This window comes from Palaemon carinicauda, chromosome 14 (genome assembly GCF_036898095.1).
Source record: "Palaemon carinicauda isolate YSFRI2023 chromosome 14, ASM3689809v2, whole genome shotgun sequence".
Classification (NCBI taxonomy): Eukaryota; Metazoa; Arthropoda; class Malacostraca; order Decapoda; family Palaemonidae; genus Palaemon; species Palaemon carinicauda.
In genome coordinates, this window is record NC_090738.1 from 118,385,011 (window position 1) to 118,399,201 (window position 14,191).

General features: G+C 40.2%; 1 protein-coding gene across 2 annotated transcripts in view; it reads left to right on the forward strand.

The window, feature by feature from the left end:
• The window catches only part of rictor (rapamycin-insensitive companion of Tor), a 165,204-nt gene that overhangs the window by 18,232 nt on the left and 132,781 nt on the right, over positions 1 to 14,191 (forward strand). For both annotated transcript variants that reach the window (XM_068387213.1, XM_068387214.1), the window contains exons 4-6: positions 6,096 to 6,286; positions 9,987 to 10,218; positions 11,328 to 11,478. In XM_068387213.1, coding sequence (XP_068243314.1) covers positions 6,096 to 6,286; positions 9,987 to 10,218; positions 11,328 to 11,478 — 574 coding nt within the window. The remainder of the gene's footprint in view (positions 1 to 6,095; positions 6,287 to 9,986; positions 10,219 to 11,327; positions 11,479 to 14,191) is intronic.

Consider the following 14,191-nt stretch of genomic DNA (forward strand, 5'->3'; position numbering starts at 1 on the left):
CCAATTATACCTCGTCTTCGGAAGGTGTTTCTCGCAAGAAACCATGGACCAAGGTCTCACGACCGTTAAAGCGCAAGTCGGTCCCTTCCGCGCAAGTCCAATGGCCCAGCTGTAGCCACTGGGTCAGTTCGGACTCGCTGCAGTCATCCGATGACTGCTCACCTCCTAAGAGAGGCAAAGCGGTACCGCTTCAGACAGTTACACCGTCTGTCGCCGCACCTGCTCCTGTAGACCCTAAGTGGTCTTTACTGCAAGACATGCAGTCTCAACTAACGTCGCTTATGCAGGACTTTCGTGCGGAGAAGGTTGCTGCCGCACCAGCTAGTGCAGCTCCTTGCCTACAACCACCCACACGCTCGGTTGTGCGTCCTGGGGACGCTGAGGTAACCTTCTCACGCACTCCAGTTGAGAGAGTTCCGCCACCCATGCGTTCCAGTGTGATCTGCCAGCCGCATGTTGACGTTCAGCGACGCACGGAGGTATCCGTTGACGTTCGTGAGGTTCAACAACCGTCAGAGTTGTTTTGTTTTGACGCGGTGCGTCAACCTCCGCAACCCAGTGTGGTTGCCACTGCTCACCCACATCAGTCTAGACAGTCTGGAGTAGACGCTGTGCGTCCCCGCGCTGCTATGGTTGTTGCCAGCTCACAGACTGGGCAACAGTTCCATGACGTTGCGTCCGGCTCAGTCACGCATGCACCCGTGCGACCGGACTCGGCTAACCAGCCGTTACCCACTCCGTTGCCTCTTCCTCATCAATACTCGGATGAGGGACTTTCTGATGATGATGGTGCTGCACACGTAGATGAACCGCATTCAGAACTGGACGAGCCTAAGTCTACGCAACCCTCTTTGGACTTTAGGAAAGTTTTGGCCCTGTTCAAAGAGATGTTTCCGGACCAGTTTGTGTCTGTGGCTCCGCGTTCTCCTCCGTCAGAGTTTGTGTTAGGCATGCCGTCAACCACTCCTGCCTTTACTAGACTCGTCCTCGCACGCTCGTCCAAGAGAGCTTTGCGGGTGATAGGAGAATGGCTGCAGTCCAAAAAGAGTTTAGGGAAGACAGCTTTTACGTTTCCCCCTGCTAGACTCTCTTCTAGATCGAGCGTCTGGTATGCCACGGGAGAAGTTGTCGGCTTGGGAGTTCCTGCCTCTGCCCAGGGCGACTTCTCAAGTCTTGTAGACTCTCCCCGCCGCTTAGCCATGAGACGCTCAAAGATATGCTGGTCATCTTCGGACCTGGACCACCTTTTGAAAGGTATTTTTAGAGCCTTCGAGGTTTTTAACTTTTTAGACTGGTGTCTAGGAGCTCTAAGCAGAAAGATCTCTCCGACAGAGAAGGAGACTTCCTTGCTCATTATGTCCTGCATGGACAAGGCCGTACGTGATGGGTCTAATGAGCTTGCTGCATCTTTTGTGTCCGGAGTCCTTAAGAAGCGTGAGAACCTATGCTCATTCCTTTCAGCTGGAGTTACACCATGCCAGAGATCCGAACTTCTGTTTGCTCCTCTTTCCAAGTGCCTTTTTCCAGAGGACCTGATTAAGGAGATTGCTGCTTCTTTGATACAGAAGGATACTCACGATCTTGTTGCGTCCTCTGCTCGCAAAGCCACCCCTTTGCCTACCTTGTCAGCTAGACCAAGGATGGACACTCCAGCGTCCCGTTTTATTCCGCCCTTTCGTGGCAGAGCCTCCAGCAGAGGAGGTGCTCGTGCCGAAGGGAGACGTGGAAAGAAGAAAGGAACCAAGTCCTTTAAGGGCAGAGTCTGACTGCCAGCTTCTTCAGACAGCAGTGGGAGCCAAACTCAAGAACTTCTGGCAGACCTGGGAAAAGAGAGGCGCAGATGCACAATCTGTGAAGTTGCTCAGAGAGGGGTACAAGATCCCGTTTGTACGAAAACCCCCTCTAGCAACGTCTCCCATCGATCTCTCTCCCAGGTACAGAGAGGAAGACAAGAGACGAGCATTGAAACAGGAAGTGTCTCTCTTACTAGAGAAGGGAGCGGTAGTCAAAGTCCTGGACCATCAAACCCCGGGATTCTACAACCGTCTCTTCTTGGTGTCAAAGAAGACAGGAGGGTGGAGGCCGGTGCTAGACGTCAGTGCGCTGAATGTCTTTGTCACAAAGCAGACGTTCTCCATGGAGACCACAAAGTCGGTTCTAGCAGTGGTCAGAAGGGAAGACTGGATGGTCTCTTTAGACCTAAGGGACGCCTACTTCCACGTCCCCATCCACCCGGACTCCCAACCTTTTCTGAGATTCGTCTTCGAAAAGGTTGTCTACCAGTTTCAGGCCCTGTGCTTTGGCCTAAGCACAGCTCCTCTTGTGTTTACGAGGCTGATGAGGAATGTAGCCAAATTCCTTCATTTAGCGGACATCCGAGCCAGTCTATTTGGATGACTGGCTTCTAAGAGCTTCTTCCAGTCGTCGCTGTCTGAAGGATCTAAAGTGGACTCTAGATCTGACCAAGGAATTGGGTCTCCTTGTCAATATGGAAAAGTCACAAGTGGTCCCATCCCAAACTATTGTGTATTTAGGGATGGAGATTCACAGTCTAGCTTTTCGGGCTTTTCCGTCGGCCCCCAGAACAAGCCAAGCCCAGTTATGCATCCAGAACATGCTGAAGAAGGAACGATGTTCAGTCAGGAAGTGGATGAGTCTGATAGGGACGCTATCATCCCTGGAACAGTTCGTGTCATTAGGAAGACTACACCTCCGTCCTCTTCAATATCACCTAGCATTTCACTGGAAAAAGGACAAGACGCTAGAAGCGGTCTCGATCCCCATTTCTGAGAAGATGAAGTCTTGCCTGACATGGTGGAAGGACAGTATCAGCCTCAGAGAGGGTCTGCCCCTGGCTGTTCAGACTCCCAACCACGTTCTCTTCTAGGACGTATCGGACGTAGGCTGGGGTGCGACATTAGACGGTCGGGAATGCTCGGGAATATGGAACTCGAGTCAAAGGACAATGCATATCAACTGCAAGGAGCTACTGGCAGTACATCTGGCCTTGAAAAGCTTCAGGTCTCTCCTTCAAGGCAAAGTGGTGGAGGTGAACTCGGACAACACCACTGCCTTGGCGTACATCTCCAAGCAAGGAGGGACCCACTCACTGACGTTGTACGAGATCGCAAGGGACCTCCTCACCTGGTCAAAAGGTCTAAACATATCACTAGTAACGAGGTTCATCCAAGGCAACTTGAATGTCATGGCAGATTGTCTCAGTCGGAAGGGACAAATAATTCCAACAGAATGGACCCTACACAAGGATGTATGCAAGAGACTTTGGGCCACCTGGGGCCAGCCAACCATAGATCTCTTCGCAACCTCGATGACCAAGAGGCTCCCAATATATTGCTCACCAATCCCGGACCCAGCAGCAGTTCATATAGATGCCTTTCTCCTAGATTGGTCACATCTAGATCTATATGCATTCCCTCCGTTCAAGATTGTCAACAAGGTACTGCAGAAGTTCGCCTCTCACGAAGGGACAAGGTTGACGCTAGTTGCTCCCCTCTGGCCCGCGAAAGAATGGTTCACCGAGGTACTTCGATGGCTAGTAGACGTTCCCAGAACACTTCACCTAAGGGTGGACCTTCTACGTCAGCCACACGTAAAGAAGGTACACCAAGGCCTCCACGCTCTTCGTCTGACTGCCTTCAGACTATCGAAAGACTCTCGAGAGCTAGAGGCTTTTCGAAGGAGGCAGCCAGAGCGATTGCTAGAGCAAGGAGAACATCCACCCTTAGAGTCTACCAATCGAAGTGGGAAGTCTTCCGAAACTGGTGCAAGTCAGTATCCGTATCCTCGACCAGTACCTCTGTAACTCAAATAGCTGACTTCCTCTTATATCTGAGGAAAGAACGATCTCTTTCAGCTCCCACTATCAAGGGTTACAGAAGCATGTTGGCATCAGTCTTCCGTCACAGAGGCTTAGATCTTTCCAACAATAAAGATCTACAGGACCTCCTTAAGTCTTTTGAGACCACGAAGGAGCGTCGTTTGGTTACACCTGGTTGGAATTTAGACGTGGTACTAAGATTCCTCATGTCAGACAGGTTCGAGCCGCTACAATCAGCCTCCCTGAAAGATCTCACCTTAAAGACTCTTTTCCTGGTATGCTTAGCCACAGCTAAAAGAGTCAGTGAGATTCATGCCTTCAGCAAGAACATCGGTTTCTCATCTGAAACGGCTACATGTTCTCTACAACTTGGTTTTCTATCCAAAAACGAGCTGCCTTCTCGACCTTGGCCAAAATCGTTCGATATTCCAAGTTTATCGAATATGGTTGGAAATGAACTAGAAAGAGTCTTATGCCCTGTGAGAGCTCTTAAGTTCTATTTAAAACGAACTAAACCTTTACGAGGCCCGTCTGAAGCTTTATGGTGTTCGGTTAAGAAACCATCTTTGCCTATGTCAAAGAATGCTTTATCCTATTTTATCAGACTGTTAATACGAGAAGCTCATTCCCATCTGAGTGAGGAAGACCAAGCTTTGCTGAAGGTAAGGACACACGAAGTTAGAGCTGTCGCAACTTCCGTGGCCTTTAAACAAAATAGATCTCTGCGAAGTATAATGGACGCAACCTATTGGAGAAGCAAGTCAGTGTTCGCGTCTTTTTATTTTAAGGATGTCCAGTCTCTTTACGAGGACTGCTACACTCTGGGACCATTCGTAGCAGCGAGTGCAGTAGTGGGTGAGGGCTCAACCACTACAATTCCCTAATTCCATAACCTTTTTAATCTTTCTCTTGAAATGTTTTTATTGTTGTTTTTGGGTTATCCGGAAGGCTAAGAAGCCTTTCACATCCTGGTTGATTTGGCGGGTGGTCAAAGTCATTTCTTGAGAAGCGCCTAGATTAGGGGTTTTGATGAGGTCCTGTTGTATGGGTTGCAACCCTTGATACTTCAGATCCTAGGGGTCGATCAGCATCCTGAGAGGATCGCGAGGCTCCGTAAGGAAGACGTACTTAAAAAGGCAGAGTAATTGTTCAAGTCGACTTCCTTACCAGGTACCTATTTATTTTGTTTTTGTTATTTTGATAACTTCTAAAATGAAATAAAAATTCTTAGCTCATAATAATGTAAACATATAGTGCTGGTCTCTACCCACCCCCCTGGGTGTGAATCAGCTATTATAATCACCGGCTAAGTTAAATATTGAAGAATGTTATTTTGATAATAAAATAAATTTTTGAATATACTTACCCGGTGATTATAAATTAAAGGACCCTCCCTTCCTCCCCAATAGAGACGCAGTGGAACGAGGAGAAAATTGAGTTCTTTGTTTACATTGAGTACTGGGTATCTGGACGACAGATGGCGCTGTTGGGCACACCCGCAACCTGTGTAGCGATCGCTGGCGAATTTTACCGTAGAGTTTTCTGTCGAGCAACAGAGTTGCAGCTATTATAATCACCGGGTAAGTATATTCAAAAATTTATTTTATTATCAAAATAACATTTTTCTCATCATCAGTGCTTAGTTTTTGTTTCAGAACAATAGTTCAGTTGTTATTGACAGTTACTTTTTTTCCCCTAGGAATGATTACAAGTCTACTGTAAATGTTTTTTCTATTTCATCAATTCATACTTATGAAATTTTAAACCATTTAGGGCCAATGCTTTTGAATTAAAAGTACCATTTGTAGATTTTTAATTATCATTTTGGTTTTGCCATGTTTACCATAGTAAAATTGCATGTTGAACATTGTAAGAATTATTTTCTGCTATTAAAAAGGCTTTACTGATGATCTTATAATTCATATTTCTTCTTGATGAATCTATAAACAATAATTTTTTGTAACCTTCAATATGGCTTACTTTTTATGCCTTTAAACTAAAGGGATTTTAACTCTATTTCTAAGAAAATTGTACTTGATAAGAAAATTGTACTTGAAAATCAAGTTTCATTCTTTATGAACAATAATTACAGTACTGTTTATCAAAAGCGTGGTAGTTATAAACTATTCAGCACTGCAATTTGCCAGATGATACAGTACAATATTCTGTAATTTAAAGAATTAGGAAATTTTCTTTTTATAATTCATTAATGCCGTCTTCTTTTTACCAAACAACCTAATCCTTATTTTGTTCTCAGATGTATGGATATAACGCTAGATAATCAAATAGAGCGTGTCCAGGGTCTGAGGTTAGCTCGTCGTATGCTCATGGTGGCTCCTGATTTCTTCCCTTTGGCACTTGCACGTTGCCTGGCTGCAATTGCTAGAGATGGAGCTAAAGAGCGAGATAGGTTGCTACGATCGGCTCTTGCTACGCTCAATGAAATGGGTATGCTTTTATTTCTTCTACTCTTCTGATTGGTTGTATTTTTCATAACTTCCTTGCATTCAGGATGGTTAGGAGGCCATATATTCATATGTATTGAATGAGAGGCCGGCAATGCCTAACTTCTGGGCTTTGAACTGCAACGATTACTGTTCACTGAATGCATATAATTTTTAATCTTATATCAGTGCATTTATTTTAAAAAATCTTAAAATAAATATTACATTGCTTATTAAGGATGTCTGTTTACTGTATACAAGATGCTTATACAGGTAGCAAGAGGACAAAGCATGAAATTGTAAAAGAGAGTAGTAATGAGAGATCAGCATAACCAAGACATCAGAGCTAGGACTAACGACAAGCAGAAGAGCCATGTTTAGAATAATCTTGGTAAAATATGAAGTCAACACAGTATAGAGTACTGTATAGTCAAACAAAGCAAACAACAGATAATAATGACAAAAGAGGAATGAAAATGATAGTAAGCAGAAGACTAGATTAATCCAATGTTTAAGTAACTTGTTAACACTATAAAATATGTAATGAAACACTATATGAAAACAGAAAGAACAAAATGAAGTTATGAAAATATGAGGATGAGGACTTAAGTTATACAGTATATAGTTTTAATGACTATTTGATTTAATGTATATAGTTTTTCCCAGTTTTGTATACAGACTTACAGAGTACCAAACTCAAGAAAAAGCTTAGACAGGGACTGGATGTGTTACCTGTCTTCCAAGATAGTAAAGGAAGTATCTTGCACGAGGATGAGAACAAAAAATCAAGTGGAGTAAATCGTTATAAACATATTTTGGAATAAAAAAATAAAAGGGATATGAATTGGGATAGGAAGTAGGAACCAGGTATGGAGATACAATCTATAGAAGTAAAGAAGGCTATAAATGATGAAGAATGACAAATACCACAGCCATCAGAGGGGCAAATTTAAATGTTGAAATATCGAGGAATATGGGAAGAAGCAGTAATGCCCAATGGTTAGGAAGATGTTCGGGGGGTAAATATATGGAAGCCAAAGGGAGGTATTAGCGAGTGCAGTAATTTTAATTTAGATTAATGCATCTAACAGTATTTGTGGAGGACTTTAGAAAGAATATTTGTTGAAATTTTCTGGTTTCATTAGAAGGAAAGATACAAATGATTCTATCTTTGTAAAAAGTTATATGAAAAGAGGCTGTAAGGTAATCTGGGAGCTTTACTGTGCATTTATATACCTATAGAGGTATTTTAAAGAATGCCAAAGGAGATAGTATTTTGGCATTTAAGAAAGAGGACCACCCGGAAGTTGGTGATTAAAGAGGCATGCCAAAAGAGTTGGAAAGTATGTTTGAAAGGAAATATAAAATAACAAGAAAAGCTGTAATTAAAACCAGTTACAAGGCGAAAATTTATGAAGTTAAAGTGGGTTTCCATAAACGATTAGTACTTAGCTCTTTTCTGTTTGTACTGATTATGGATGCATGTAATGAAGGGATTATGAATAAAAATGTATGGGAATATTATTTACTTCATTTGTAATATTATTGTGATAAATTTTACCGAAGGAGAGCGTGAAATTTGCGCCGGGTGGTTGCCTTGGGAGATGTCGAAGGGCCCAAAGAAGCTCGAAGCTAGGGGTCCTACCATGGGTTAATACAGCACTGTATAGAGTAATCAAACCAGTGATGATTTATGGTTCAGAAACATGGGCATTAAAACGGAAAGAGGAACAGAAGATGGAGCAAAAAGAAGTGAGGATATTGAGGTGGATTTTGGTGATCCAAGTGTAAAAGAGGCTGGCTAATTATAGAATTAGCAGAAGTGGCTGGATGGTAAAGATACTTACTTGCTAAAAGAGTCAAATTGAGATGAGGTGGGCATGAATTAAGAATGGGTGGTGGAAAGGGAGTAAAGAGGTCTTGCGTGAAAGGTCAAGAGGAAAACAATGGATTATATGGCATAATAAAGTGAAGGAGGAATTGGAGAAGAGGGCTTTTGTGGAGGAAGATGCTTTTGATAGAAATAGTTGCAGAGTATGCATCAAGGCAATTTATCCCTTAGTTTCAGGATAGTGTTGTGGATGGAGAGACATTTTGCTGTCAAAAGATTTTGATACTTAAATCTACCAGAGTTTGATGACCTGTAGGGGTGCAATTTTATAAGTGCATAGCTTAATCAGATTAGCATTTGATACTCATCAGTATTGTGTATAGTATAAGTGAGGGGACTGGTAGACTCTACTAAGTACTGTACTTGGCATTTCTTTTCTGATTATATCTCTTTATCTAACATATCACTATTTTTCTTGGTTTATTCATCATAAATATGATGACAATCAAAGGATTATGCATTTATTTCTTGAATAAAGTATCTTTACAGTTTAGAATACTTTTGTGCAAGTATGTATTATTGAATGTGGTTAGCTTTTGCATCATTTGATAGACCTTCTCTGTATCCCCAACTCTACCAACTCTACCAAATACAATTAGGAGTCAATCCTTTAAGCTATTTACTTAGCGCTTTACAATCATTAGAATTTAGTACTAGCCAAAGCCAATTGTAATTTAAGCACAAAAATTCACTCATACTATAGTCATTTTCAGCTAGGAGGTATCTCAAGCCATTAAAAAAAAAATGTTATTGAGGGATTTTACTAGATTTTGCAGTTTAGTAGTGGTTAGACTGTCTAAGCTAAATTTATATCTGAAAGAACTCTAGTGCTGTAAACGCAGGAAGCATTAAGGAGTGGTTGATTTTTAAAATTCATATCCACTCTGGTAACAATTTAATATTTGTACGTATCTTCATGGTAGACCATGAATATTTTGTTGGATTTCGTGTATTTTTTTGTATTATTTCAGTTTTTTCTATTTGTAAATGTTATTGGAGGGTTGTTCTTTAGTTTGTGCATTGAAGGTTTTGATTGATTTGACATTTTTTCGATTCATGTATTCCATGAAACTGAATCCTTTTCTGTCATCTCACATCAGTACAAGTAAACTGTCTTATGTTTACTCCTTTATTGAGTGAGAGGAATGTAGTAGCATATTGGTGACATTCTGATCTTTTAAGAGCATGTTAATAAGAATTACAGTCAAAGTGATTGCTTAGGACATCAGCTGTACAACATACAACCTTGCCAAATACAAATTGCATGTAGCAGTGACTATCTAGCATCTAATGAAGAATCAGCCATAGGTCAGAAATTATATATAAAACAATAGTTTGTATTTTGCAAAATAGTCTTATAGTTTCAAGGACTTGAAAAGAATGTGTATCATGAGTATTCAAGTTTAGCTTCTACTTCGTGGCTGGCAGTTAAGATAGTGTATTGTATTATTAAGTTTGAAATACTGAAAGATTTGTTATTGGTAAATATGAAATCTTGATTAACCATAGTTTCAAGATATGCTTTCAGGGAATATAGGTAAATGCTTATTGTAAGAATTATTTTTGTGTCGAGCCTAAAATATGTACTTTACAAAGGGAATCTCCAGGTTTTTATTCTTTTGCATTAGTCATGTTTAAGTGCTTAGTAATTGTACTCCATTTTATGGATTGCAGTACTCACCTATTCAGGTTTTATATCAGACAAAATGCATTGAGGAAGGTAACACAGTACATAGTGCTTTAGTAAATGTTTAGTTTAGAAAGTGGTTATGCACATCCAATGTTCTAACTTATCTATATCCTTATTTTTCAGCAATACTAAACACTGCTGTTTTTGTTGAGTGTGGTGGAATTAGTGTACTGCTACATAATGTTTTGGACTGTGCAATGCCCAGAATTAATGAGGCTCTTCTAGGGGCAATCCTGTTCTTACTCAACACACCTGAATGGCGACCACACTGCACTCAACTTCACCAGATCTTAGCTCCATTTTCAGACTTCCATTATAAACATACAAGCTATGATTTGGAATATTACAGCAAGAGGTAATTATGACACTCTTTTTTGTATACAAAACTAAGTTGTTCCAACACGGAGACTTACCTCGAACTACTTTCTTAGGAGCTACCTGGAATTTCCTCTCAACCGACCAGAGTTTTGTGTAGTTCATTTTTTCTTTGTATCTTTAACTGTCCCTATAGAAATATGAGCCAGTGTTGAAAATCATTAATGTATCATAGTGTCAGATTTGTGTATGAATTGCCTGTTATGTTTGATATTTAAGAATGATATTAGTACAGTCGTTTTTACCAGACGAAACAGCTATTGTACAATTTGTTTTTTAGCAACATTTATATTACTGTCACAGTAAAGACTCATTGTGAAAAACTGCAGATTGAAAATGGTAAGTTTAAATTAGTAAAAATATAGACTATGCAAGGAGTTTGTGGTTTTCACCAATTATGTAACACAGTAGCAGATGTAACTACAGTATTTAAGAATGATTCCTATCAATGGGCAATTGGTTGCTTTGCAGGTAATATTCATATATATATTGCCTAACAAGCATCTGACATTTGGAGACCACTAATATACTGTACCTAATAAAAAGAACTTCACATATTATTATTGCTAGCCTATCTGCAACCATAATTGGGAAAGGAATTTGCTACAAGCCTAAGGGCTCCAGTAGGAACAGCTGTGAGGTGCAGAAAATACATAGAGAATTAACATATTAACTATACTGTAAATGAGTAATAAGGAACAAAGTTGTAAAATGTATTAAGATTGGTAACAGCGGTAGATGGATAAGTCATGTATAAAATATGCTTCAGCAGAATCTTTTGAACTGGATTACATATGACATGTCACTCTGCCATTTGAATCTCAAAGGGTTAATAAGTCAAGACAAGTTGCTTTATTTTAATTTTAGGATATGTTTATAATGTGGAATAGATCCAGGGATTTCTGATAGGCAAGTAACTGTTTATTGATGAAAATCAAAATTTATGTGCTAATGTGAATTGAAATCTGATGTTTTAGATACAGATAAAGAACGTGTGGTACATCATGTAATAATTTTATCATAGCTGTGAGTGTAGTTCACATTTTACTTCTAATATCTCTTGATGTTCTTTTTTCCCGGTTGGCGTAGTGAAGAAAGGGAACTGCGTACTCAAGCAGGGAGACTAGCAATATTAGTAGCTCTAAGGTCGTGGCCTGGTCTTGTATCACTGTGTCAGCCCGATTCATCGGCACTCAAGTCATTAGTAGCATTACTATACCTCAACCATGAAGATACTAGGGTAAGTATGTTTGGCTTTTGATAGATGTGGAAGTCATTAAGTAGTTCTTGTTTCATGAACCATTTCTGCTCTTCATGAAATAATTTGAACAATAAATCATCTTTGTTGTCAGTGTTCTTAGCTTTTGCAGGTCTTAATCTTTCATTCTCGCCTGTATTTAGCTCCTCTCATTTTTTCTCATACCTCTTCTTTCACTTCAATGAGTATTCCAATCCTTCTTTGCATTCTTACTTATTTACCCTTCTAAGTTGTTACCATTATAACATATGACCTCTTAATTATTTTAATTTTTGCACCCTGATATCTTTCTCTTTACCTGTATTTATTATTTTGGTATTTCATTAGTCTACTTTTATTTTTCTAATTGCAAAATACTCAAAATGAACCAGTTAACCAAGATATAGAATAGCGATATCAAAGGGTAGGCTATCGTCCGAAGCCGCGTACTGCGTGGTCGGGTAGGCTAACTAACTGACGTTCAAATAGCCTAAATAAATGTCAATAACCATGCAAAACACTGTATGAGATGTCTAGAAACAGCTAAATGAGACCACAATTAGTATGAGGAACTAATTGAAAGTCGCACATAACAAAGAGATCAGGAGGTAACGACACCAAAATGGCCGCCCATACCCGTTAGGGAAGCATCATACAAAGCGGCAGAGACTAAAATCAACAAGATTATTAAATTAACGTGTGTCGCTACCTCGAATTATCAAAACAGACAATTATAATACTCAACTTGGGAGCAGGGATCTCCATAACGTCAAACACTAAAACACAGAGCTATGAAAACAACACGTTTGAATCTCGCTGGTGCTAAGAAGGAATGGGTAGAAGAAGCATTGGAAGTGGTAGGGGTGGGGGAGAGTAGTCGTAGTAGAGGGCAGTACTGTAGTCGGATGTAGAACGGCACCTCGTAGTTATGGGGGATATTGAGGAAGGAGAGGACTAAGTGGTGAGGGACCTCTGGTCGTGGTTCTAACGCGCCCCAGTTACTATACTGACACTCAATTAGAGTGAGTGAGGTGGGTTTATTCCTGGCATTCCATGCATCTTTTTTCTCTGGTATATTTAGCAGTATTTATACCTTAGAAATGGTGCTATAAGGAGCATTTCACGGAGCGACACAGGTCGAGCCCAGAAATTATTATTATCATTATTATTATTATTATTATTATTAGCAAAGCTACAACTCTAATTGGAAAAGCAGATACTATAAGTCCAAAGACTGATTAGGAAGCTCATTCCACTAGCTGGTCACACCTTGAATAAAACTATTAGAATACTGTGAATTATGAGCCATATGATGGAGAAGGCAAGACTGTTAAAACCAACTGCATACCTAGTATTACATAGAGGATGGTAGAGTTGAATGCAAAGGATGGTCTGAATGATTAAGAATCTTGTGCAACATGCATACAGAGCTAACTGAAATATGGTACCAGAGATCAACATCCAGATCAGTAATAAGAAATTTAGTCGACTGCAAGATTTTGTATCACAAATTAAAATAAAGAGTTAGCAACTGAAGACCAGGCAGGAAAACAATAGTTGAAACAAGGTAGAATGGAATAATTGAAAAATTTCTTTGAAATAGATTGATTACCAAAAATCTTTAAAGACTTTCTCAGTGAGCCAATTTTTTTGCAATTGAAAAAGATACAGACCAGGTGTGTTTCCCACAAGTAAATTTACACTCAAGAATGTCACTTAAAATTTTAGTGTAGTTATATGCAGCTGAAGAAACATTATCAATGAAGAGATCTGGATGTTGAGAAGCCACTGTCCTTGACCTGCTTATAATATTACTTTGAGCTTTGATAAGGTTCAGATTCATGCCTCATAATTTTCACCAAGCACTTATTCCAGCTAGAGCTTTATTAAGGGATTCAGCAACTTCAGTTTTACTTTCAGGAGGTGGAATTGATGCAAAATAAGAGTAGCATCATCTGCATATGCCCATCAACAACAACTCTTTGCCATCTATTACTTAAAAATTCAATAATGTTACTAAGAAAAGACCCATCCACTCCAAACTGTTTAAGTTTGAAACAAGGTCCTCATGATTAACACTGTCAAAGGCAGCACTAAAATCAAGTTGTTCCTGTGCAAAATACCAACCTTCTGCTCTTTACTGAGGAGTATTATTTCAACGAAGCTGAAACCAGCCGATAAGGTTTTTGTCGGGGTGTAACTACCCACCGCTAGTTAGCGGAGGGGGAAACGGGGTAGGTTAACCCTCCCTCTCATACCAGCACTAGCGACTAACCGTCACTTTATTTTGGCTCGGCAGAGTAAAAACGTAGTCTTTCTCTCCCGTCAACCCCTTTTTAAGCGGTTTTGGTTAACGGCAACTGGCCTAATGCTTAATAATTTTCCTTTGAGGTATTTTCCTTACGTGGTTTCCCCGTGCGAGGAGGGTACCTCTGCTACTCACCCTACGTTCGCGCTGCTTCGGCAGGCGGGCATAAGTGACTTGTCACGGGACCGTGAGGTCTCAGGAACGAGTTTCAGCTTCGTTCCAGAGGTTATGCGTGTAACTGTGACATACTCATTTCATTGTAATGTTAAATGGTATATACTGTGTATGTATAGTACTTTAGTGTACATGTTGTATACAATACCTATTTTACTGTATGTATGTACTGTACAGTATATACAGTGCAATATGGCATAATGTACATTATGTACAACTGTACGGTATACAGTA